The 23,141-nt window shown below is 37.2% G+C and overlaps 2 protein-coding genes across 5 annotated transcripts in view; both read right to left on the bottom strand.

Moving 5' to 3' along the window:
- Positions 1 to 23,141, bottom strand: part of LOC306880185 (creatine kinase B-type-like) — a 985,569-nt gene that overhangs the window by 566,418 nt on the left and 396,010 nt on the right. The window lies entirely within an intron of this gene.
- The window catches only part of LOC306880240 (disheveled-associated activator of morphogenesis 1-like), an 89,939-nt gene that overhangs the window by 29,786 nt on the left and 37,012 nt on the right, over positions 1 to 23,141 (bottom strand). For all 4 annotated transcript variants that reach the window (XM_079433626.1, XM_079433623.1, XM_079433625.1 and 1 more), the window contains exons 2-5: positions 17,372 to 17,644; positions 11,097 to 11,186; positions 2,033 to 2,104; positions 1,688 to 1,782 (exon numbers count right to left, since the gene is read on the bottom strand). In XM_079433626.1, the coding sequence (XP_079289752.1) occupies positions 1,688 to 1,782; positions 2,033 to 2,104; positions 11,097 to 11,186; positions 17,372 to 17,554 (440 nt within the window). In that variant the 5' untranslated portion in view covers positions 17,555 to 17,644. The remainder of the gene's footprint in view (positions 1 to 1,687; positions 1,783 to 2,032; positions 2,105 to 11,096; positions 11,187 to 17,371; positions 17,645 to 23,141) is intronic.

The following is a 23,141-nucleotide window of genomic DNA, read 5'->3' on the forward strand; positions in this document are numbered from 1 at the left end:
ATTTTTTGTGGGCACAATTTTTTTTCAGGACAGTTGAATAGAAAGCTTTATAAAGCTCTATAAAACTTTTTTTATATATTTTTTTAATGTTTAAAAGATTACAATTTTAAATTTTAAATGTCTTCACTGTCACTTTTGATCAAATGAATTCATCCTTGCTGAATAAAATTATTAATTTAAAGTAAAATTTGAACAGTAGCATAAACACTTAAAACCACATTTGAAATCCTCTGAGTATCTTGATATTATATAAAAAATATAATTTATATATATATATATATATATATATATATATATATATATATATATATATATATATATATATATATATAGTGGGGGGGATTATTTGATCCCTGCTGATTTTGTACGTTTGCCCACTGACAAAGAAATGATCAGTCTATAATTTTAATGGTAGGTTTATTTGAACAGTGGGAGACAGAATAACAACAAAAAAATCCAGAAAAACGCATTTCAAAAAAGTTATAAATTGATTTGCATTTTAATGAGTCAAATAAGTATTTGACCCCTTTGCAAAACGTGACTTAGTACTTGGTGGAAAAGCTCTTGTTGGCAATCACAGAGGTCAGATGTTTCTTATAGTTGGCCACCCACCCGATTTTGTCCCACTCTTCTTTGCAGATCCTCTCCGAGTCATTAAGGTTTCGAGGCTGACATTTGGCAACTTGAACCTTCAGCTCCCTCCACAGATTTTCTATGGGATTAAGGTCTGGAGACTGGCTGGGCCACTCCAGGACCTTAATGTGCTTCTTCTTGACCCACTCCTTTGTTGCCTTGGCTGTGTGAAAAACACTCCCAAAACATAATGTTTTCACCTCCATGTTTGACAGTGGGGATGGTGTTCTTGATGCCAAAGAGCTCGATTTTGGTCTCATCTGGCCACAACACTTTCACCCAGTTCTCCTCTGAATCATTGGCAAACTTCAGACGGGCATGTACATGTGCTTTCTTGAGCAGGGGGACCTTGTGGGGGCTGCAGGATTTCAGTACTTCACGGCGCAGTGTGTTACCAATTGTTTTCTTGGTGACTATGGTCCCAGCTTCCTTGAGATCATTGACAAGATCCTCCCGTGTAGTTCTGGGCTGATTCCTCACCGTTCTCATGATCATTGAAACTCCATGAGGTGAGATCTTGCATGGAGCCCCAATCCGAGGGAGATTGACAGTTATTTTGTGTTTCTTCCATTTGTGAATAATCGCACCAACTGTTGTCACCTTCTCACCAAGCTGCTTGGCGATGGTCTCGTAGCCCATTCCAGCCTTGTGTAGGTCTACAATCTTGTCCCTGACATCCTTGGACAGCTCTTTGGTCGTGGCCATGGTAGAGAGTTTGGAATCTGATTGATTGATTGCTTCTGTGGACAGGTGTCTTTTATACAGGTAACAAACTGAGATTAGGAGCACTCCCTTTAAGAGAGTGATCCTAATCTCAGCTCATTACCTGTATAAGAGACAACTGGGAGCCAGAAATTTAGCTGACTGATAGGGGATCAAATACTTATTTCACTCATTAAAATGCAAATCAATTTATAGCTTTTTTGGTTATGTGTTTTTCTGGATTTTTGTTGTTATTCTGTCTCCCACTGTTCAAATAAACCTAACATTATTTATTTATTAACTTATATTTGAGACAGAGCGTCTGTATCTATTTGTGTTACAATGTGCAGACCTCATAGGTTGTGTCCGCAGTGCTGTTTTCAGGCTTTCAATAGTCTTGTTGCGTTCCTCCTCTTCTTCCTTCTCCAAGGCCAGCAGAGTTTTCCTCTGTAAAATTAAATGAGATACCATTCTTACACTAGAGGCCTACACGTGTTATGTACATTTCTAACCATGGATATTACATCTCATGTGTTTTAAAGGGATAGTTCACCCAAAAAATTTACATCTTTGGGTGACCCATCCCTTTCAATCCTCAATGTCCAATGGCAATGTAAATGTATAATCAGTCGTTAAAAGAAGACCAGTTCATGAATGTTAAAGAACAAAGAAAAGTCTTCAAAAAAGACATACTTACAGCTGCCATTGAATTGAGCTGGTCAATGTAGTACTCTGGCCAGCTAGTAGCACCTTTATTCTCCTCTTGTTCCTGAGAGAAATAAATAAAAAATGGATTAAAAGGCACTGAATTAACGCACATCACGTTTAAATTCTATCTTCGAGACATTAGTTTAAGCATGTCAGCATGAGTATATAAAAAAAAAAAAAAAAAACATAACAGCTCTTGTTTTCACTTCAAGCTCACGTCATTAATCCACGCTGCACTCTGCAAGATGCCGGAACATGAGATGTGTGTACACACTGATCAGAGCCCACACAACAGGAACATGACACTGGGAATAGAGGAATGTGAAACAACATATTGAGAATGAGCTGAGAAGGATTGTGTGGTTTTGGAATGTTATTGGGAATGACATAATTTGGACGCTTCGGTGGGAATGAGACGTTCCCGAGTCCGCAGCAATAAAAAATGATCTTTATCTTGAAAAGATCTTATTTTGATACCAGACAGTTGTGTGAAACCAAATATTCAGCTGACAAAAGCGTGAACTGGCTTATGTAAGAGGCATTTATTTATTCTGTCTCTCATTTTGCCCTTTAATCTGTTTTTTCATATCTCTTTGTAAGAAGTTTGAAGCTGGGATTTATTTCATATCTCATTTCACTTGAGTAACATTTATTGCTTATATGTAACCAAAGAAAATCAAACATGCAATAAGATTCACACTGCATATTTTCCCATGTGATCATCACATGTACCCAAACATACAGATTCAGAAAAAACTGATTTGAAACAGAACATCATGCTCAAAGCGCTGGCAGAAATAGCACACGCTTTAAGTAGGCCAGCAGAGATTCACAAACACTAGAGAAACAACACGGATCCCAGATTGAGCCACTGCCGCATTAGCACAGCTCTGAAGAGCTGAAAATGCAGTATGATTCAGAAGACAAGAAGAAAAGCAGGGAGCTACATAGGGAGTAATGAATCAAAAACGAGTGGAACTTGTGAAGTGTGTCGACTTCCTTCTCAAAACAAGCACAGGCTGCCCACACAGCCACTAATAGGGAGTTTAATTGTAGCTTATGTTCACCGAACACACAGGAAAGGAAAAAATCTGGCATAGCAATGAGCTGCTTTGCTGCAACTGCATGGGATGTTTCACACCCGGCTCTGCCAAGCCTTTTGGGAGATGATGGCATCTCACAAATGGGCATCTGTTCGGACGAGTGGGGAGTTTTGGATGCCAGCCTGAGACCCCTGATATTCCACTGTCCTGCATATTTCTTCTAAACTCCCCACTCACTATTTGGCCTTAATGAGTAAAGCATTAATGTGTATCTCTGGCAGGATTCGTTCTCATGCTGTGGAAGGACTTTCCTCTGCTCTTATCCCATGAGCACTTCATTCTCAGACAGACGTGTCATAACGACTGCTGATATTGTTGGTTGAGGTTGGTTTGGAGAGACGCTCTTTCTAGGAACCAGCCGTGCTTCAATGTGTTCACTTCAGATAATTACAATTTCAAGAAATCAGTTAACAGGAAGCTGAATCAGCCCAAAGGTCTGCAAATACCTAACTGACAAGTATCAACAAGCAGTTTAAAGCTCATTTTTAAATAACAACCAAAACTGAGCTGAACAATCTCAACTGTTGCATAGCAGTCAAGTCAGACTAGCCAGCATATTTTGAAACAAATTTTGAGATAACACACAAAAAACACAAAGCAGCACTGCACAATTTTCCGTTTCAGACACTCGCTTGTCATGGAGAAGAAAGGAAGTCAAATTTTTTGTCGTTTGGCAAAATAGTCATTGTTTTACAGCAGTAGCTCTAGACATGTGACCAAAACTTTTTGGCCAGTTTTTTTTTGTTGCTGTGCATGGAAGATAGTTTAGAAATTAAAAACATTGTAAAAACTCCCTTTGATGGCATGCTAATTTTTGTGTCGCAGAAAACAGGTGCATAAAAATCCATTCAATCAAATTCAAATGTTTATCACACCGAACATTCACGGTCACTTTTTCACAAAAATTTCTATGGATACTGCAGTGCTCACAATATCACATCTCGTTCACTGCCGTCTTTAAAAAAAAAACCATAATTCTACATATAATTAAAGACTATAAAATAACCAAGACGTGTCAGTTGTATAGTTTTGAATGGGAAAAAATGCAACGCTCAATATGGCCGCTCTATCGAACGAAGCCCCGCCTTCTGAGCAAAAGAGCCAATCCGTAATCGGTAAAGTCAGCGGTCACTGCAGCTGCCGTTAGAAGTCTCGGTTGCTATAGAAACAGTCAACGCTCTGAGACGTGCGTCTAGGACTGCGCATGCGCACTGGCTAGTCTAGCCTGAGAAATACACTTTTTTTAAATGCTATTTGAGCTAAATAAACAACACTTATGATACAGTTGTCAGATTTTATTGGCGATTTCAAATATGAAATTTAATCGTAAGCTTTGCAAACAGTTTTGGAGAATTTGATGATTCCCCATTCAAAGAGATAGGAGCGGCACCTTGCATGCCCGAGAGGCGTTTCAAAGATGGCCACCGAGTGACAAGACTTGCCTTAAAGGGACTTTGATATAATACATAATTCTACATTACAAACTGCATTGCTCCAATTCTGCAGATTTAAAAGTTGCATTCCACTAATACATCATGCCAATCTTGTATTAGATCCTCATCCTTATGTCATGTGAACACCGAACTTGCACTTTGGAATGCACTGAAATTTAAACAAGCTTACGTCTCCTGTCTCTCACATTCGCAAGCATATAAATGGAAGTCAATGGAACGAAAAAATGTAGTGTAACTGGCCAAAGACATAAAAAAATCTAAATAAATACCACCAATTAAATTCTTTAAGATGATAAAAATACTGCTTTATTGGCTAGTTATTTTTTGCAATATTCAGATTTATGCATTGATTATATTTGTAACTCGGATTGAAACAGTCGATGTTGACTGCAGCACTCCAGGTCTGATCTTTCACATCTGCCAGACGGCAGCGGGTCAGAGACTCACTCTGCTTGATTGAACCCACTTGACTAAGTATTTGTTGGCCCACTGCCCAAGAAACTCTGGCCAAAAGCCCCTGACCTAAAAAAAAATGAGTTCAAGAATCTTCCACTTCAGCCCAATTCACTGAATGCTTAAGCATTCAGATAGCGAGTGTTAGACTACAATAGCATCAATTTATTTAGTAGAAATCAGAGAGCTCTGATTACAGATGTTTATTTTTCCACAATGGGGACAATTGAGGCGAGTCAGATGAATATCCAGACTGACTACTCTCAATCGTCCTTTGCCAGGAGCAGGACAGCTGATACCTCCAGCTTTGGTCTTGAGCCAGCAGAGCCTGCACACCTGAGCACACTGAGACATTGAGTTCAGGGCACAGGTGAATAATCACTGAGCTCAGCACACTGTATAGAGAGAAACGTCAGCAGAACAGTTTGAGAATCAAACTTAAAAACTAGCCCTTGCCCTTCACAGGGGTCATAAGAGCACTATACTCTCTGTTACCATTCCAGAAGCACCAAAGAGGCACAAAAGATACTTTCATGACTTCAAAAGCCCATATTGTAAACATATTGTGTTTTCCCTGCAATTTAGTCATAGATTTGCATGACCATTTTTAAGGCCTTTTCTGACCCTCAGAATTAACAACTGCACATTAAAGACTATATAACAGTTCATAAAGTACAGGATTATATAACTAATCTTTGATATGACTGGCCTTCACATACCATAAGCAGCTTTCAATGCAAAAATAATATATTTAATTTTCAAAAGAGCAAAAAAATCTAGCTTCTACATAATATGTCCTCTTTAGAGGAGCATTTTTATTATTTCATTTCTTCTTTTAGTACATTTATAAAGTTAGCATAGTTTTTTGTGTCAAAAACAGTCCGAATTAAGTTTCTCAAATTCTATCTGACATTTGACATTGCACAGTCATATAGAGTATTTGCTTAGATTGTGAAATGAGCAACTGCACTTGCTGCTCTCTTGCCTGGGATGCGGGTTTGCAGTCTTTAAAAATAACTTTTCTTCTGCCTAATCCTGCAATAACCGCCTCTTTGCAGAGGCTGCATTTTGCGACAGGTTCATATATCATAAAGTAATGTGAACAGTTATCTGATCAGATCATCTGACCAAATAAGTTTTTAACTTTAAACTCCAAAGAAACTAATGTAGCTGAGTTTGGAGGATCCCAGTTTTCGAGGTTAGCTTTATAGGGTCAAGCAATAAAAAATTAAAACTTTTTTTGGTCTAAGAGAGAAACATTGTATTACTAACAATGTTGAAAACAGATTTTTGCTTAATATCAGCTGAAACATAACACATTCTTTATGGATTCTTTGATGAATGTAAAGTTCAAAAGAACAGCATTTATTTGAAATAAAAGTAGTTTGTATTACAAATGTCTTTAAATGTCACTTTTGATCAATTTAATGCATCCTTCCTGAATACAAATATTAAAAGTATTCTTACCAACTGCAAATGTTTGAATGGTAGTGTATTTTTAAGATATTATTCATAAATATTCATATTCATAATTCATATTGCATTAACAGTCCAGCACCTTATAAATATGTGGAAAGAGAATGTAATAAAAGAGATGGCTGCTTTGAGTGTTGTTTCCCAGGGTTGACAGACCTATCAAAAGCCCCCAGTCCTTGCCGATAACATAATCTGCACCTGCAAATGAAGGCCTTCCTGTTTGCTTTGGACCAACCACTGCTTCCCTTATCCTCTCACCCTCCTATCCCAGACCAAAGCCCTAGGGAAGAGCGCCAAGCCCCTGTTTTACTAGTCCCAGGCTGGGCACTGTGCTGAGTCTGCATGAATGCTCTTGCATAGCCACGGGCCGTCTCACGACAGACATATTCTTCCTTAATCTCATCCATCCGCTCACAGTCTTAAATCTTTTTCATTGGTTCCATGTGTTGAATCGTGGAGCATGACCTCCTTATGCAAGTAGAGTGAAATTAAATGTGGCTGAAAGACACTTATCAAAACACAGAAACGGCATCCCGATCTGGCCAACTGCGCACTCTGATACGCTTCCAAAAACGAGGATCAGGTCAGAAAGCAGGTCATTTACGAATCATTTATTAAAAAAAAGCCTTCTCATCACTAAAACTAGAAGTCAAAAGACAATTTTGAACGCCCTACTTCACATCATGCCCTCTTTCGGCTCGGTGTCCCATGACAATTAGGTAATTAGGTCTGTAATTGGGACACAGCATAAATGGCTATACAAGAAAAGATATCATGACTAGACAGATGGCCGACCTGTAACCAATACCAGCTTTTGAACCACTACAACACAAAGATTAGAACATCTAAGAAAATCTCAGTGGGGCGCTTTCTTTTAATGTATCATATTATGGTATATCAAGCATGGGGAGATTCCTTTACCTTCATTGTGCTGAATCTGAAAAGAATCTTTCCATACCACATATCTAGAGAATAATCAGAGGTCAGCTAAAGTCTGAATTCTTGTTCATCCCTCTGCAACTATATACGTTAAAGACAAGAAATGCACAATATATATGCTCCATATCACTTATTTGACAAGCTCTGCTTTTTTATTAATCAGTATTAGACATTGTTTTTCATAATATAAACCAGTAATGGATAATTATTTGTTTTTCTACCCGTTTTAAAAATTTAAATTCAATTCAACCCAGAAATATCAAACAGATAGAGACAGATTATGGTTAAGGTTTATAAACTGGGGTTTGCGATCCCCTGGTGGTTCATGGGTTGATGAAAAGCTAATATTAAAAATTCATTAAAATAAAAAATTATAATAAATAAATATTTTAAAAATAAAAAACAACTCAAAATAAATTTTTCCTTGCCAACATGTCATGTGACTCTTAACCAACATTAGAGAACCCTGAACATGCAAATATGTTGTTAAATTAATGAAAATTCTGTCATTAATTAAAGCCTTTCCAAACCTTCGTTCATCTTTGGAACACAAAATAAGATATTTTTGATGAAATCCGAGAGCTTTCTGACCCTGCATAGACAGCAACGCAACAGAGATGTTCAAGGCCCAGAAGTAAGGACATTGTTAAAATAGTCCATGTGACATCATTGGTCTAACCATAATGTTATGAAGCTACGAGAGGGTCAGAAAGCTCTTGGATTTCGGAGTAATTAATGACAGAATTTTTATTTTTGGGTGAACTATCCATTTAACATGTCAATTGAAATCAATTAAATATTTTAGGTCAAACAGGTTCAGCTGCCAAAAAAAGTTTGTGAATTTAACCCTTTAAAAGCAGGGCACTATCAATTTAAGACTGTTTTCAGGGCATGTCAGAGTGAGTCGCTATGCGCATATAACAATAGTTTAATAATAACTTTAGCTTGTTTTAATTTTCTAAAGTACAGATTTATAATATCAGCCTTTCATGTTAACAGTCATAAAATGTTTGGCTTTTTGGTAACATCCAGAATATCAAATTATACTTATAAATCTCTACTGAAAGCACCATGAAATGGTTTGACAAACACACTTTTTCATACAACATACTCCCCATGTCCAAAATATCTCCTACTACTCTAAAAATCTTCTACTATAGTATGCAAAAAGCCATACATCAAATCATTAGCATGTCCAAATATGTAGAATTCATCATTTCAAAAATACCTAGTTATTTGCTGCTTCCACTGAGATACTGAAGTGCACATGAAACCGACCTTTTACTATCCCAGAGATGTCATATTTGTACATTTCAGGAAACATCAGCTGACGTTGTAGGTCACATGACAAAGCCAGCATGGTAAATACAGTGTGTCATACTATGCACATTTACAGAACAAATGTTATTAACCATTTTAGTAAATGCAGTACACAACAGCACTTTCAGACGCAACTACTGTCTGCTTACTGAGTCACTGGGTCTTTACACTTCTGTGTCAACATTTAATTAAGAACAATCGAAGTGCCTGCAGTTTATAGACCCGCAGGATTTTGTCACTTCAGTGTGCTTTCTATCACCCTGACTGTATTGCTGTCACATAACTGGCAGGTAACCATCGACCACCCACTGTCTGTGTGTCTGTGTGTGTGCGTCATGTTTCAGCGCTCATGCTGTCTTGAGTTAAACACATGGATTCACATCAGAAGAACAGTCTGGCAGGGCTTATGTTTGTGGCATCATGGAGGGTTTGATGTCATTAATAAACTCAGATACACACTGGCGTTTCTCTGCTCTCTGAGCTCCATTAGGTCATGGAGGATAAATGGTATGACTTGGCCCCACTGTTTCCTGCATACCTAAACATGCAGCGGTGTCCAGTAAAAATGAATTTGTGTGATTTCATAAAACAGGATTTGCTTGTTAAAAAAACATTACGCAAGAGGAAACTGACAGAATCACATGGTGGTAACACCATGTTTTGTTTTGTAAATGAGGCACAGTGTCAAGTAAAGTTCACAAATAAACATTTGTTGAAAGATGAAGCGGCTGCATCACAAATTGATCATGTTGTCAAAACACTCACATGCAATAGTGAGGGGGCATTGATACTGTTTCCTATGCGATGACGTTAGCCAATCATGACAGTGGCTGATTACTGGCAAGTCTTAAACAACCCACCCCTTAAAAACAGGTCGCTTTAGAGAGAGGGTCAGAATGAGGGTTAAAATGTTTTCCACATATTTCTTTGTTTGTTTGCTTTTTTTGTGTGCAAAAAAAACATATTAAAATAATTTTAAAAATCCATGTCATGACCCCTTTAGGTTAAAGAACTGTTCTAGCACAACAGTGGGTCGATGACCCAGGGCTAGTAATGCAGTGATTCTCAACCCTTTTGACTCCATAGACCGCAACAATATTCGAAGGCCTCATGATGTTTCTAGCTGTTTATGAATTACTAGCTGAGGATTAGGGATAAGGACTTTTAAAAGTATGTTTTCCTCTCAATTTCTAAGATTTTATTAAATTACATGACTTTTCCAGATCTAGAAATCACACTTTTAAAATTCAATTACCTCATATATCCAGGTTTTTCAATACAGTGGGAATGAAAATAAAAAAATGTCTTGTTTTGTCTTATTTAAAATAATTTTGACTCATCTTGAGACCCCTCTGGAAGTTTTCTGAGCCCCCAATGATCAAATATTTGTCACTACACCTTGTATTTTTTGATCATAGTTATGTTTTGATACTGTAGATTGAAAACTCCAGCATTTACTGTAAATGAGAAAAACAATTGATTTGTTATAACTTTGTTTTGTTAAGAGTATTTAGCATATATGTTAAGAGTATTTAGCATATAATAAAAATTAACTTCCAGAAGGCGTTGGAAATAACATTTGAGATGGAAAAACCCCCAAAAATAAACAAAAAAAAAGTTTTATCTTAAATATAAAATGTATATTGTGGTATCGCTACCGGCCAACAAAACAAACAAACTAAATTGTTTTAACTAAGCAAAAAAACAAAACATCCTTTTGTTAAGCTTAGTTTGTATAGCTATAGACGATAAGTAAAGTAGAGCATTTCTCAAGCAGAAAGTAGCTTCTCATTATAGAAAGAGTTTGAATCATCATTTGTTTAGTTCTCAGATGTTGATGAAAGTAACAGCTAAGGAAACAGGCCGACTGAGACGCTATCAAACTCTCTCTGCAGCAACAAACTGGGTATCTTAAAGAGCAGCATGCGCAGTTTTAGGTCGCTTTGGTTTGAAAGCATCTGCTAAGAAGTCTAACATGGCCAGTTATCCAAAATCGTTGCTGACACTTAATTTGTTAATGAAAAGATTAATGGAAACATTTAATAGATTAGCCATTTTAAAGCAGATAAAGTAGAGATAAGGGGCATTAACCCAGAATCAGTTTCTTTCAGACAGAGAGGTGATTATGTTAAGCACTTTGATATATGAGATGTTTAAACACTGTTCTGACAGGATGACAGTGTAATCTAGTGCACTAAACTTTCAACCGAGGATAAGAGAGCAAAACACTCACCCACCTACCTACCCACCCCCACACACACACTCACACACACACACACACAATGACCTAATGTTGGAGAGTTCTAACCTTCTTCTTGCTGCAGTATATCTGCCATTTCTTTTCTGCTGGTAAGGCAAACATGGCCTCTCTGTGCTTCTCTGTGAGGTCCAGCTCATCCTGAAATGAAAGAAAAAGAAAGATTAGATATTTTTGAACCTGGATATGGCAAAAACAAACTGTAAACCCCTTGAGGCAGGGTCAATATCCACCCACAAACCAATGATAACAGCATGTGGAAACCACAGAACGTTTTTTCAACTTTCTCCTTACCCACAAATACTTCCTCAAATCTTCCAGCAGAGAGGACAAAGAGGAAATTGACAGAGAGAGAACAAAACGTCCATGATAGCAGACAGACAAAGTGGTGATTTGCTCTACAGATCTAGTGAAATGACATTTCTTTCCACTGTAGAATTATATATGGCTGGAACGATAATAAACCAAAGTTTTCTTGAACTTCACTTGACTTGAGATTGGAAAACGCAAAGGAAATGAATCATATGGATTACAGTGGATATATCTTAGTTAATGAAAGCTTTTCATATCAAATGAAAATGCCACTGCTTGTTTAATATTCAAAAGCTAGGGTTGTGCGTCAATCCTGAATTTAAAATGAATATGAACTGAAGAGGCGAAAAGAATTAAGACTGTATGCATATGATGGAATTAAATGAAAAAAATTAATACAACTATTGTAAGTGTAGTTTTTTATGCATTTTCTTTTTAGTACGAGTTAAATATTTATAATAAAAATCTGTGATTATGTTAAAATCAGAAAATTTCCTTTCTCTGTCCAATTCAGCATTCTGTGGAGTGCCTAAAATTTATTACAGCTCATTGTGAATTCTGCCAAAAACATCTGTAAACACTGAACGACTGACGACGGAACAATCAATGGCTTTGGCAATGAAAGTCCTACACATAAACGTCGGCCACTTGTAATTTCCTTTTGTTTTGTCCTTGAAATAGCAGTTCACCAAAACAATCACTGTGTTGTGGTTCGTCCTCACAGTGGGTGTGGGTTTCCACAAAAAAAGCCCTGGTTTGTTTGTTTGCTGCTCTCGACATGGGAGTCCCATGCGAACTAATCATTCCACTGTGAATTCCCACTTGTATACATGCACACAAACAAAAACATTCACATTACAATGTATATCAGACAGAAATCCCTTCCCTTAGATGCAACTAGATCCGTCAACAATCAGAAAGAATATTTTGTGACGTAAGGGTGTTGTTCTCTTCGATGTCCTCTTACAAAGCATTCTGTTGTCCTCCAGAGACACTGCAAGATTTTTCCTATAGCTTCCTATATCCATATTGTACTCCACTCTGTTGATTCATATAAAATCCTGAGAGTTTTTCTAAATAATTTGTTAAAATATCTAAAACATTATGTAAAATAATTGTCAAAAATATGTAGAATGATTCAAAGGTTTACATTTTTTAAAAGTCATTTATGCTCACTAAGGCTGCATTTATTTGATCAAAATACTGTAAAAATGGTCAGATTATAAAATATTAAAATTTAAAAGAACATTTTTTTTAATTGAATACATTTTAAAATATAAATTATTTCTGTGTTGGCAAAGCCATTACTCCAGTCTTCAGTGTCATATGATTCTTCAAAAATCATTCTAATATTAAGCATTTCAAATTATTGTTGAAAATGTGCTGCTTTTGTTTTTTGTATCATTATAAACATTTTTACTGTCATATTTGATCATTTATTGCATTCTTATTACATCAATTTCATTCAAAAAAGAAAATCATGACCCCAAACTTTTGGACATAATATAAATTGTTCAATAAAGCTAGCAGTCCACTAATACATCGTTGTGTTGGTTTCATTTAGGCACATGCAATTTTTATCATATCAATCCTTTGAAACACCTGCAGAAAATAATAGTGGAAAAAGACAGTTTCAGCAGTCAAAGTTGATTGAATGTGAACTCTACAAACTGAATTGGATCACATTCATGGATCGACCTGCCCATTTCAGCAGAAGAACCTAATAAAGAGGCCTGTCAGCATACATCTCTCACTGTAAATCCCTGCATGTAGCGCTACACAGAGATTTGTCTGCCAAATCTGGTAATGGCTTCCTGTCTGGCAGTTATTGGTGACAGTGATGTCCCTGATGCTCCACAGGGATGCAGGAGAGAGGAAGAACTGCTGTTCCTCTCATCCGGCCTGGTGTCTCTTCCATCTCTCATCTTCCTGCGAATCCCCTGGCCTTTAGCGGAAATGAGCTGCACAGTCAGCAGAAAGTCTAGACATCCCCGGCATCCCCGTACAGTGTTTTGTTACAGTCAAGGGCTGCCAGACTACAACCAGGATGTTCCATTCATGCAGAAAACCACACCTTGCCTTATCTGAACCCAACACGCCACATCAAGCCCCAGCATTCAGCTGCAGAACAAACATTAAAGCCTGGGCTGTGTGCATCAATCTATCACCACAGCAAACCTTTCAGCACTCATAATGAGGAAAACGTCCACTGTAGAACATAAACCCTCTATTGTAGACTGTAAGTGATTGGGCTGTCAAATCAAGTCTTGATTAAAATAAACTTGCACTCTAATGGAGAATACAGTTGGATAACTCTCGAATTACATCAATGAAAATAGTTTAAGTGTTTAACAGAAGTAATTTATTACAATATAGTGGTTTATTGAAGGCATAACTAGTTAAAAGGATAGCTCACCTGAAAATAAAAGTTCTGTCATTATGTATTTACCTTAATTTCGCTCCAAACCTGTCCAAACCTCTTGGTTCCGTAGAACACAAAAGGAGAAATGTGTCCCTCTTTTCCATGCAATTACAAGAGCTGTTTCCATTCGCATATTTTGATGCGCATTTTGGGATATCACTTAAAAAAAACTGAATGGAAAGGCCAAGATGTGCATAAAATCTTAATATGTGCATAAACAATTTCTGTGCTTAAATGAGATGGACAATTTTTTTAAATCCGATAAGAAGATATGTGCATAACATGATGTAAACATTTACAGAATTGATTCCAGGATGCACAAAAAAAAAATTATCATGAGACTCAACAGCTCTTTGTCTGGATAACTGGACTAACCAGCTGACCAATCTCAATGCACACCATTTAAAATGTTATTTTTGTCATTTAACTTTGTCATCAAAATGATTTTGTATAATTACCTCCCAGAATTGTCTCTCACGATTACTTTCCCACACATTTTCCATACGCCTCTAAACCCAAAATAATTTGACAGCTTTTGTTATTGTTTTATCTGTGCATTCTACATAGGCTACATAGGCTTCCATTTCTTCAACTTCCATATTTATTACTTATAGTTTGCGTCAGTTTCCCAAGAAGCAACTATTTTGTTTTACTGAACGCATAAGATGGAAACAGTGCTTTAATTTGCGAATGTTTTATACGGTATTCCAATTTTTAAATTCGCAAATTTTGATGTAAACATAGCTAAGGAGCTTCGAAAAGAATACAAAACACCACAAATGTCATGTGCAACATTTTTTAAGCCTTCTGAAGTTATATGATAATATGTGTGAGAAATATTCAGAAACTTCAGGTCATTATTCAATGAAAATCATGACATCCACTCTAGCTCTCCTTGGTGTGGTCACGAGAGAAATAGCAATGCCCTATCAGACTGATATGCTCACTGAATTCTACTCGCTGAAGATTGTAATTATGACGAATCAATCACGTGGACCACTTATACATGCCACAGCAGAACTGTTGTGTGTCTCCGAGCAACACACAGCGGTGTTTCGTTACTGAATGCATCCACGTTTTTGAACGAAACGAGCGAGTCAATGATTCAATGGCCCATTCATAAGAACAGTCACTTGCCTGTTTCTGAATGAATCAGCCATTTGAATGACTCGGTTGAATGAATTAATAATGACTCACTCATTAAAACAGATACTTGCTGCCACCCTACTGGTGTTGATTGTTTAGTCAAAAAAAATTATATAAATATTATAATTAATCTTATAAAATTATTTATACCTTTGAAATTTTGCAGTGTAAATGCATTTATGACACCTCCGCTTCATCAAACTGTCTGTGTAAATGCATCTAATGCCACTTCAAATGCAACTTCTGTTTCCTCAGCAGTTTGTTCATACTAATTTTATTTGAATAGTAACAACTCTACAGTTTCTTATTATGCTAACTGAATTAATTGAAACAAAGTAAGAATTTGATGTGAAAGATGACATTTAATAAGGTTAGGGGGAAAAACAGTGGGAAATGGCATCTGTTTTGTTACATACAGCAACTCATTTTACGTTAGCCATTTCTTCCTCTTTCCACTCACAGAGCACTTTATTTTGAGAGTTGTTTAGTGAAGTGAAGTGACATACAGCCAAGTATGGTGACCCATACTCGGAATTCGTGCTCTGCATTTAACCCATCCAACGTGCACACACACAGCAGTGAACACACACACACACCGTGAACATACACCCGGAGCAGTGGGCAGCCATTTATGCTGCGGCGCCCGGGGAGCAGTTGGGGGTTCGGTGCCTTGCTCAAGGGCACCTCAGTCGTGGTATTGAGAGTGGAGAGAGCGCTGGACATTCACTCCCCCCACCTACAATCCCTGCCGGCTCGAGACTCGAACCCGCAACCTTTGGATTACGAGTCCGACTCTCTAACCATTAAGCCACAACTTCCCCTCTTAAGTGAGAGAAAATCTGTAACTTAGTCCAGATTGGGGGAATTGTAATGTTTAATAATTTCTTTTATTATGTAAATTGAAATCTGCATAGATTTTTGTTTGTACATGCTGTCAATTATAGTTCTTAGAAAGAAAATCGGAATCTGCAAAAATCGGTATCGGCCAAGAAAATTGCAATCGGTGCATCTCTAATTTATATGCCCACATTTATTGAAATTGTATGGAAAAAAGTAACCAGTAACCTACATTCTTTAAAAATATTTTTTTCTAAGTCATGCAGGTTTGGAAAAATATGAGATTGAGTAAATGATGACAATTTAAATTTTTGGGTGAACTATCCCTAAAGAATTATAACGCAATAATTTTGGTTGAGTCTCAAATGTCATTTCTGGGGCCAATCATAACACAAAAGACCTAATCTAATTCTATAAAAAAGACATATCATGGCTAAATCACATGGAAACTCCCCTTCATGTACCTCATTATTTTCATTTTACCCTGAAATGCCCCTTTGTTCTAAGAATATTTTTGCAATTCTAATGTACTCAGTGTGCTGAATATGATGAATTTTTAAGAAGACTTTGCCAAGCCCTGACATGAAGGGAAATTTGCATAATAACCTCTAAATAAGCTAAATAAATGTCAGCTATAGTATTTCAAATAATTACCCAGGTATCTTCTCAAAACATAATATTACTTTTCATAAAAAACAACATGTGAATAAGCAGGCAGGTTGCCAGTTATGCAACACCAGTTTACAAACGCAATAATAACTTGCCAGAACGGCGCGTGCTGAGAGCATGACATCTTTCTATGAGGGCTGTGAAAAGAGAGCAACTGCTGCTGCTTTGTATTGTACATCAATTCGAACCCAAGTACAGGGAAAGGGAGGTTAAGAGCAGGTCAGACCAAAAACAAGCAATTACTCTGCAGTGCAGTTCAAGACACAAGGCCACTCAATGGAACCCATTGATGTGCAAAGTGGAAGCTGGCAGAGTTGGAGGAGACAAGAGAGAGAGGCAAAGTCTGCAGCACACCACACTGCTGCGATTTCTATTCAAGCAAAGATAAAAGACAACACGTTTGATGGATCAATTACAGCTCTTTAATTATGCTAAATTAGAGCACAAACTAGGAGGGACTGAGTATGTGAAAAATAATGCTTTGGTTCTTCGTTAATTAGCTCCACATGCAACACATAAAAATACTAGTGTGATGATAAAAATGCTTACTTTATTATTATAAGTAGTATTAATATAAATGTTAAATATTTATAAATAACTAAATAAATATTAATATAATATAATAATGCACACTACTGTTCAAAAGTTTGAGATCAGTAAGAATTTAAGAAATTAATACTTTTATTCAGCAAGGATGCATCAAATTTATCAAAAAGTGACAGTAAAAACATATATAATGCTACCAAAGATTTCTACCAACCTCAAACTTTTGGATGATAATATATAATATAATATAATCTAATATAATGATAAATACTGGAAGAGTAATCGTCCTGGCCGATATAGATCTATCCCTGAAATAAAGTCAGATGCATTGGTCTTATCTGACAGAAGTCAGCAGAGATAAAACTATACAGAAATGTTAGAAGTTGGCACCTACCACCAGCTCTGAGAACATGGCGTCCAGCTCGTCATAGCTGGGGATGGGCAGCGCCGGCTCCATGGCCTGCAGGGCGAAGTCCTCCCGCAGACGGTAGGTGATCTCTGGGTGGTCACTGCTCTGGAAGCAGCAGAAGAAGAAGGACACACCGTGCCCTCCACCCCCGCGTTTCCGTGGCGCCATGACTGCTTCAGAGTGGGGGCTCAAGGGATGATGGAAATGAGGGAGTGCTGGTCCTCCCCCAGGTGAGAGCTATGCTTGGGTCACTCAGCCCTATAAGAAAACAAAAAAAGAAACTTTTGTCAAGACATGAGGTCTTGTCTCAGGACAAAGACTTTCATCAGCCTTGATAAAGTCCAGGCAACAACCCGATGATCTAACAGTTCTGCTTCATCTAAAACTCTAAATCAAGACGTCAGCCCAGAAAGACTCCCCTAGGCCTAGTCAACACCACAAGTAGTCACACAACGAGAATGTAATCATCAGACTAACCACATCACAGGAGCGACTACGGACCACAATGCATCACTCCCTACATAGGATTACAGAGGCTGTGCAAATTAACACAGCTTGCATCCACATGTGTTGGGCCACATCGATATTTAGGCCAATAGAAAGAAATCCTGGGTTCCAGTGACCACAAACAAAAATAAGAAGCCTTTTATAAGATCCACACATGACATATAAGAGGACAGGAGACTGCAAGTTAAGTCACTTCACTGAGTCAATGACAAATAAGTCACAATATATGTATTTACAATAAATAAAAGAAATTATCTTTATATAAAAAAACACCTGCCAGTATTTTAGATATGCAATTTTTGTATTGTTTTGTAAAACTTAATAAATAAATAAAAATAATAATAATACTAAAAAGTAAATGATAATATACTTAAAGGTCTTAGATATAAAAAAATAAGATGTATAATACTATATTGAAATATATGTTTTAAGCAAAAGTTGAAAAAAAAAGTTTCATTATACAATTATACATAATTATACACAAGCACACACACACACTTTTAAAATATATAAAATTGTTATTATTGTTTTTAAGAATTTTATTTTTATTTATTTTTTCCATTATGATATAAGGACAGTTGCATCACCCTGTCATTTTTGACATTCTGCCCCAAAAAATTTAATGTATTTTAATTCAAAACATGTTCAAAGAAAGGATTAAAAAGTTACATTATTATTTTATTGTGTTTTTTAATAAATTAATCAATCAATCTAAACCACACTGAATCTATTGCCATTGCCATTATTGCCATAAACCTAATAATCCAAGACTAGCCTCTCATGTTCATACTTTCCAAAAATGCTATATGAACAACTGCTGTAAGAGCAATTAGTGTACGACAGATTTCTTTGTGTAGAAACATCTGTCACTCAAGCCCAGCAACAGAAGGTCCATCAGCTGTTTTTACAGCTTTGCATTTGGGTGTGGAACCACAAACAAACAACACATGGCCTGAATAATGAACACTACGGTTGCAACGTTGAATCTGCAAAACCAGCAAGATTCTCTGCTTTGGACAGGCGTACAGACGTGCAGGTGTGTACAAACACCTGTGAGGCATGTCAGCGCCGATAAAGTCAGGAACCGTTTGCCCTGTGGGCCAAGGAAGATGATTCTGATCACAGATGGCTGCCCTGAGGTCACTGAAAAACACACTATAGGAAAACGGCCAGCACTTCCATTTAAAACCCTGACAAAAGAAGAGTGAGGAAAAATTAAGAACGAGGAACTTAAGAGAAAAAATAAAGTGGATGAGAGAAAGTTATGTAGGTGGAGATGTAGACGTTCCTAGCCAAGTCTTCCCTTGAGTGGGCGAGTCTGGCACCGATGCCCCTTCACCGCCTGTCGGTCACCAATATAAATCCACACAGCTGGAGTACAGCTGAATATAACACCCCTCCACCAGTCCACTGCCACAGTGGAATTCCCAGCTGCCCCTCCCTGGAATTGGAGTCGGTCGAATCCCAACTGAAACGGCAAACTTCAAACGAGTTTTGTATGTAATATGTTTTATCCTTAGGAAAACTTTACTAAAATATGCAAGAAGTAGTACAATTTTTGTGTGTAAGAAATTAATACAGCAAGGACTCATTAAACTGTTAAAAAGTGACAGTCAAGGTATTTATAAAACTAAAACAAATCTATTTTGCAGCCTTGGTGAGCACAAGACTTCTTTTCAATCTTACCAACCCCATCAACATAATACTAATCCAGCTGAGCCATTACTCGCCTCACCCAGCAGTCAGAGCGTCTGGTTGCACTTACTGACATCCTGCATACCGACAGGAGCGATCTGGATGGGTGAACTCTGAGATCATCCCTCAGTCCACAAAAGATCACGAGCCGCCACGCATTGCTTCCTATCTGTGGTGCGATATCAATACATGTGCCCTGTGGCAGAGACCTGTGGCCCTGGAGTACAGTGAGGAAACTCCAACAACACTCGCTCATATTCTCTGCCTAACCTCTGACTGACTCCAAGCCGATAATAAAATAACCTTTAACAGCATTAGACCATAAGGTTAGCATCAAAACAGTTTGACTTGACAGTGAGTAATAAGTCTCTCTGATGCCAGGGATGCCACCAACTGACAGTTTGTGTTCACACAAATTTAATTTTTTGCAGTAGAAATATTTAAACATCTGTTAAATGACTGTTTAATAGATTTTTGAGTTTATTAATTAATGAATGATTTACTTATTATTTTGTATTAATTAATATTATTAAGTTAATTCAGCTTATTTTTTATACCATTGGGATTTTTTCTCTTTTTTAAATCAGAAATATATTGAGGGTTACGTTTTGTTTATTGCTTTATTACCTCAAGTTTTGAAAACCATTAAGATATTCCTAAAATAATTCCAAAACCCTGAGGGTCTATGTTTACTGTAAATAACATGGACTGGGTGGATTTGGGACTTTTGCGTCATATATGGCGAATCCAGTCTGTCTTTGGGGTTTTTTTCAGTGTCTTGCCCAGTTTTTGGAAATCTGTGCTGTGGTTTATTCCGAAGTGGTGTTTGGAGAGCTGCGTTGCAAGTGGCCCTAACCAAGAAGGTGGTTATGGCTGGAACTGCAACAGTAAGAGATGATGAAATGAATGAGGATTCATTGCGCATAAATCATCTCCATTTTCACCAAAGTGGAATAAACAACTGTTACAAAGTCTGACATTCTCACTGTCATCAGACACAAGCACAAATGTCTTTATACAGAGTCAATCAGTCATAGCCTTTGGTTTAAAAAATACACTATATACAGTGCCCTCCAAACGTATAGGAGCAGTAAGGCCAATTCCTTTATTTTTGCTGTAGACTGAAAACATTTGGGTTTGACATCAAAAGATGAATATGAGATGAGAGATTAACATTTCAGCTTTTATTTACAGGTATTTTCATCTGGATCTGATACACAACTTAGAAGATAGCACCTTTTGTTTGAACCCATCCATTTTTCATGTTACCAAAAGTATTGGAACAGATAGAATTAACATTAAAGTGAAAAAGACTTCATATTTAGTTGCAAATCCTTTGCTTTCAATAACTGCATCAAGCCTGTGACCCACTGACATCACCAAACGTTTGCATTCTTCTTTTGTGATGCTTTTCCAGGCTTTCACCACAGCCTCTTTCAGTTTTGGGGGGTTACTCCCTTCAGTCTCTTCTTTAGCAGGTAAAATGCATACTCTACAGGGTTTAAGTGTGGAGATTGACTTGGCCAGTCTAAAACCTTCCACTTCTTACCCCTGATGAACTATACACTATGTTTTGAGTCATTATCTTCCACTATCTATCATGATGAAGGATCTCCCAATCAGTTTGGTTGCATCTTTCTGTAAATTGTCAGACAAAATATTTCTGTAGACTTCTGAGTTAATTTGGCTGCTGCCATCATGTGTTACATCATTAATGAAGATTAATGAGCCTGTCCCAGAAGAAGCGATGAAAGCCCAAGCCATTACATTACTTGTGTAATGTGTACTATAATGTACACCTGTGTAACTAAACTAAACCACAAAACATTTCACTAAGCATGCAACCTAGAGGCTATAACCTGCCCTCATACATCCTAAAATTATATTTGATTCCACCACTGTTTAACATTTGGCACATATTTATAAGCAGCCTAAATTTCTACATTTTGACAACTTGCTAATCTAAAATTTGTATCATTAAGTATCAGTGAGGTCAAAAGTGAAAGCAAACCAACCTAAGTGTTATGCATAAAATATGTTTACTATGTTCGGTCAACAGAAAGAGATTATTTTTAGTTTATTAACATGATATTTTAATTCCCTCAGTGTTATTGCATTCACGCATTGTCGTTTAACAGGCCAGATTTCAAACTGAAACCATTGTGTAGAGGAGTTATGACTTGCTGACACACATTAGAATCTCTCTTTTCTTCTTATTCAGCTGACACAACAAACAGAGCTGGTCATGTGACCTGACTGCTTTGCATAAAGTAAAAAACAAACCCCCGCTCTGCCATGTGACTGCCACAGGGGCCGTCGCTTAATCTTTTACAGATTATGATTAAGCAATAAGTAATTACTGCTGATGCAAAAGACATAAATTGTGATAGAGGCTTTATTGTATGTGCCTGCAGCATTTGAGGCAAATGCAATGGGATCAAGAGTTTACTGTAAATCACTTCCTTGTTATTTCCATAGAGGTGCAAGGTGTACTTAGCTGGAAGACACATGAGCAGGAACAAGCGGTCCTAAATGTTTACTGAGACACATTTGAGACTTCAAACACAGATACTATCAGGAGAATCAGAAATGGTCTGCGGGCTGTAATTGTTCCATTTGGTAACCTTAAAACACAGGGCTCAAAAGTAAATATGATAAAAATCGAAAATACCTTGAGATGACGTTCTTTAAACATTAACCCTGTTGTTTAAAGTTTCCAACAAAATGGAAAGAATGTCAACATATCAATTGAACAACCAGAAAAATGAGCCTGTACGAAGAAGATAAACAGGAAGCCGGTGAAGGTGATAGAGTGAGAAAAACACATTTCATGACAGATGTCACCGCTCTTACAACCAGTGTTGAGAAGTAACTAGATAAAAGTGACACTACCGCTTAACCATTTTGAAAAGATTGTAGCTATACTGTCACGGTACCGAAAAAGTTACTTTTGTCAAGCAAATCAACACTTCACATCACAGTCTATATAGCATAGTTAGTAAAGCTACTCAAACACAGCTAGGGTAAGCGGCCCCCCCCCCCTCCGAAGATAGATGTAATGTTGGTAAGCCCGCTCCAGCAACCTGCGTGTTCCACTCCCGCCAGTGCCCACAATATTTGTGTCCACTCCCGCCCGCTCCCGCGGACATTCTCTCAGAGCTTGTGAAAATGTCGGCTACACAAATACTCAAATATTCGTTCAACATAACATCCAGAATAGCAGACTTTAAACATGATTGCATTTAAATAAGATGAACTAATGCTAAACCAAAAGCACCACATGTGAAAAAAACATTGGGTATTTAGCGTTATAAAACATTAACCGTTAAAACAAAAGCACAATAGCAGCACCTCAGTTTTTAAAAGTAGTCTACTGCTTGATACAAAAGCACCAAACGATTTACTAAACAAACAGTTTAAAGCTCATTGCACACCCAGTCCGAAATTTTTGCACGTTAAAAAATAAATATGACCTCACATTGTCAATCACGTTTACACACTGCCTCTGAAACTTTCGTCTGTCCTAAAAAAATTTGCATCAGGTTCGATTTCT

This window comes from Barbus barbus, assembly GCF_936440315.1.
Source record: "Barbus barbus genome assembly, chromosome: 14".
Classification (NCBI taxonomy): Eukaryota; Metazoa; Chordata; class Actinopteri; order Cypriniformes; family Cyprinidae; genus Barbus; species Barbus barbus.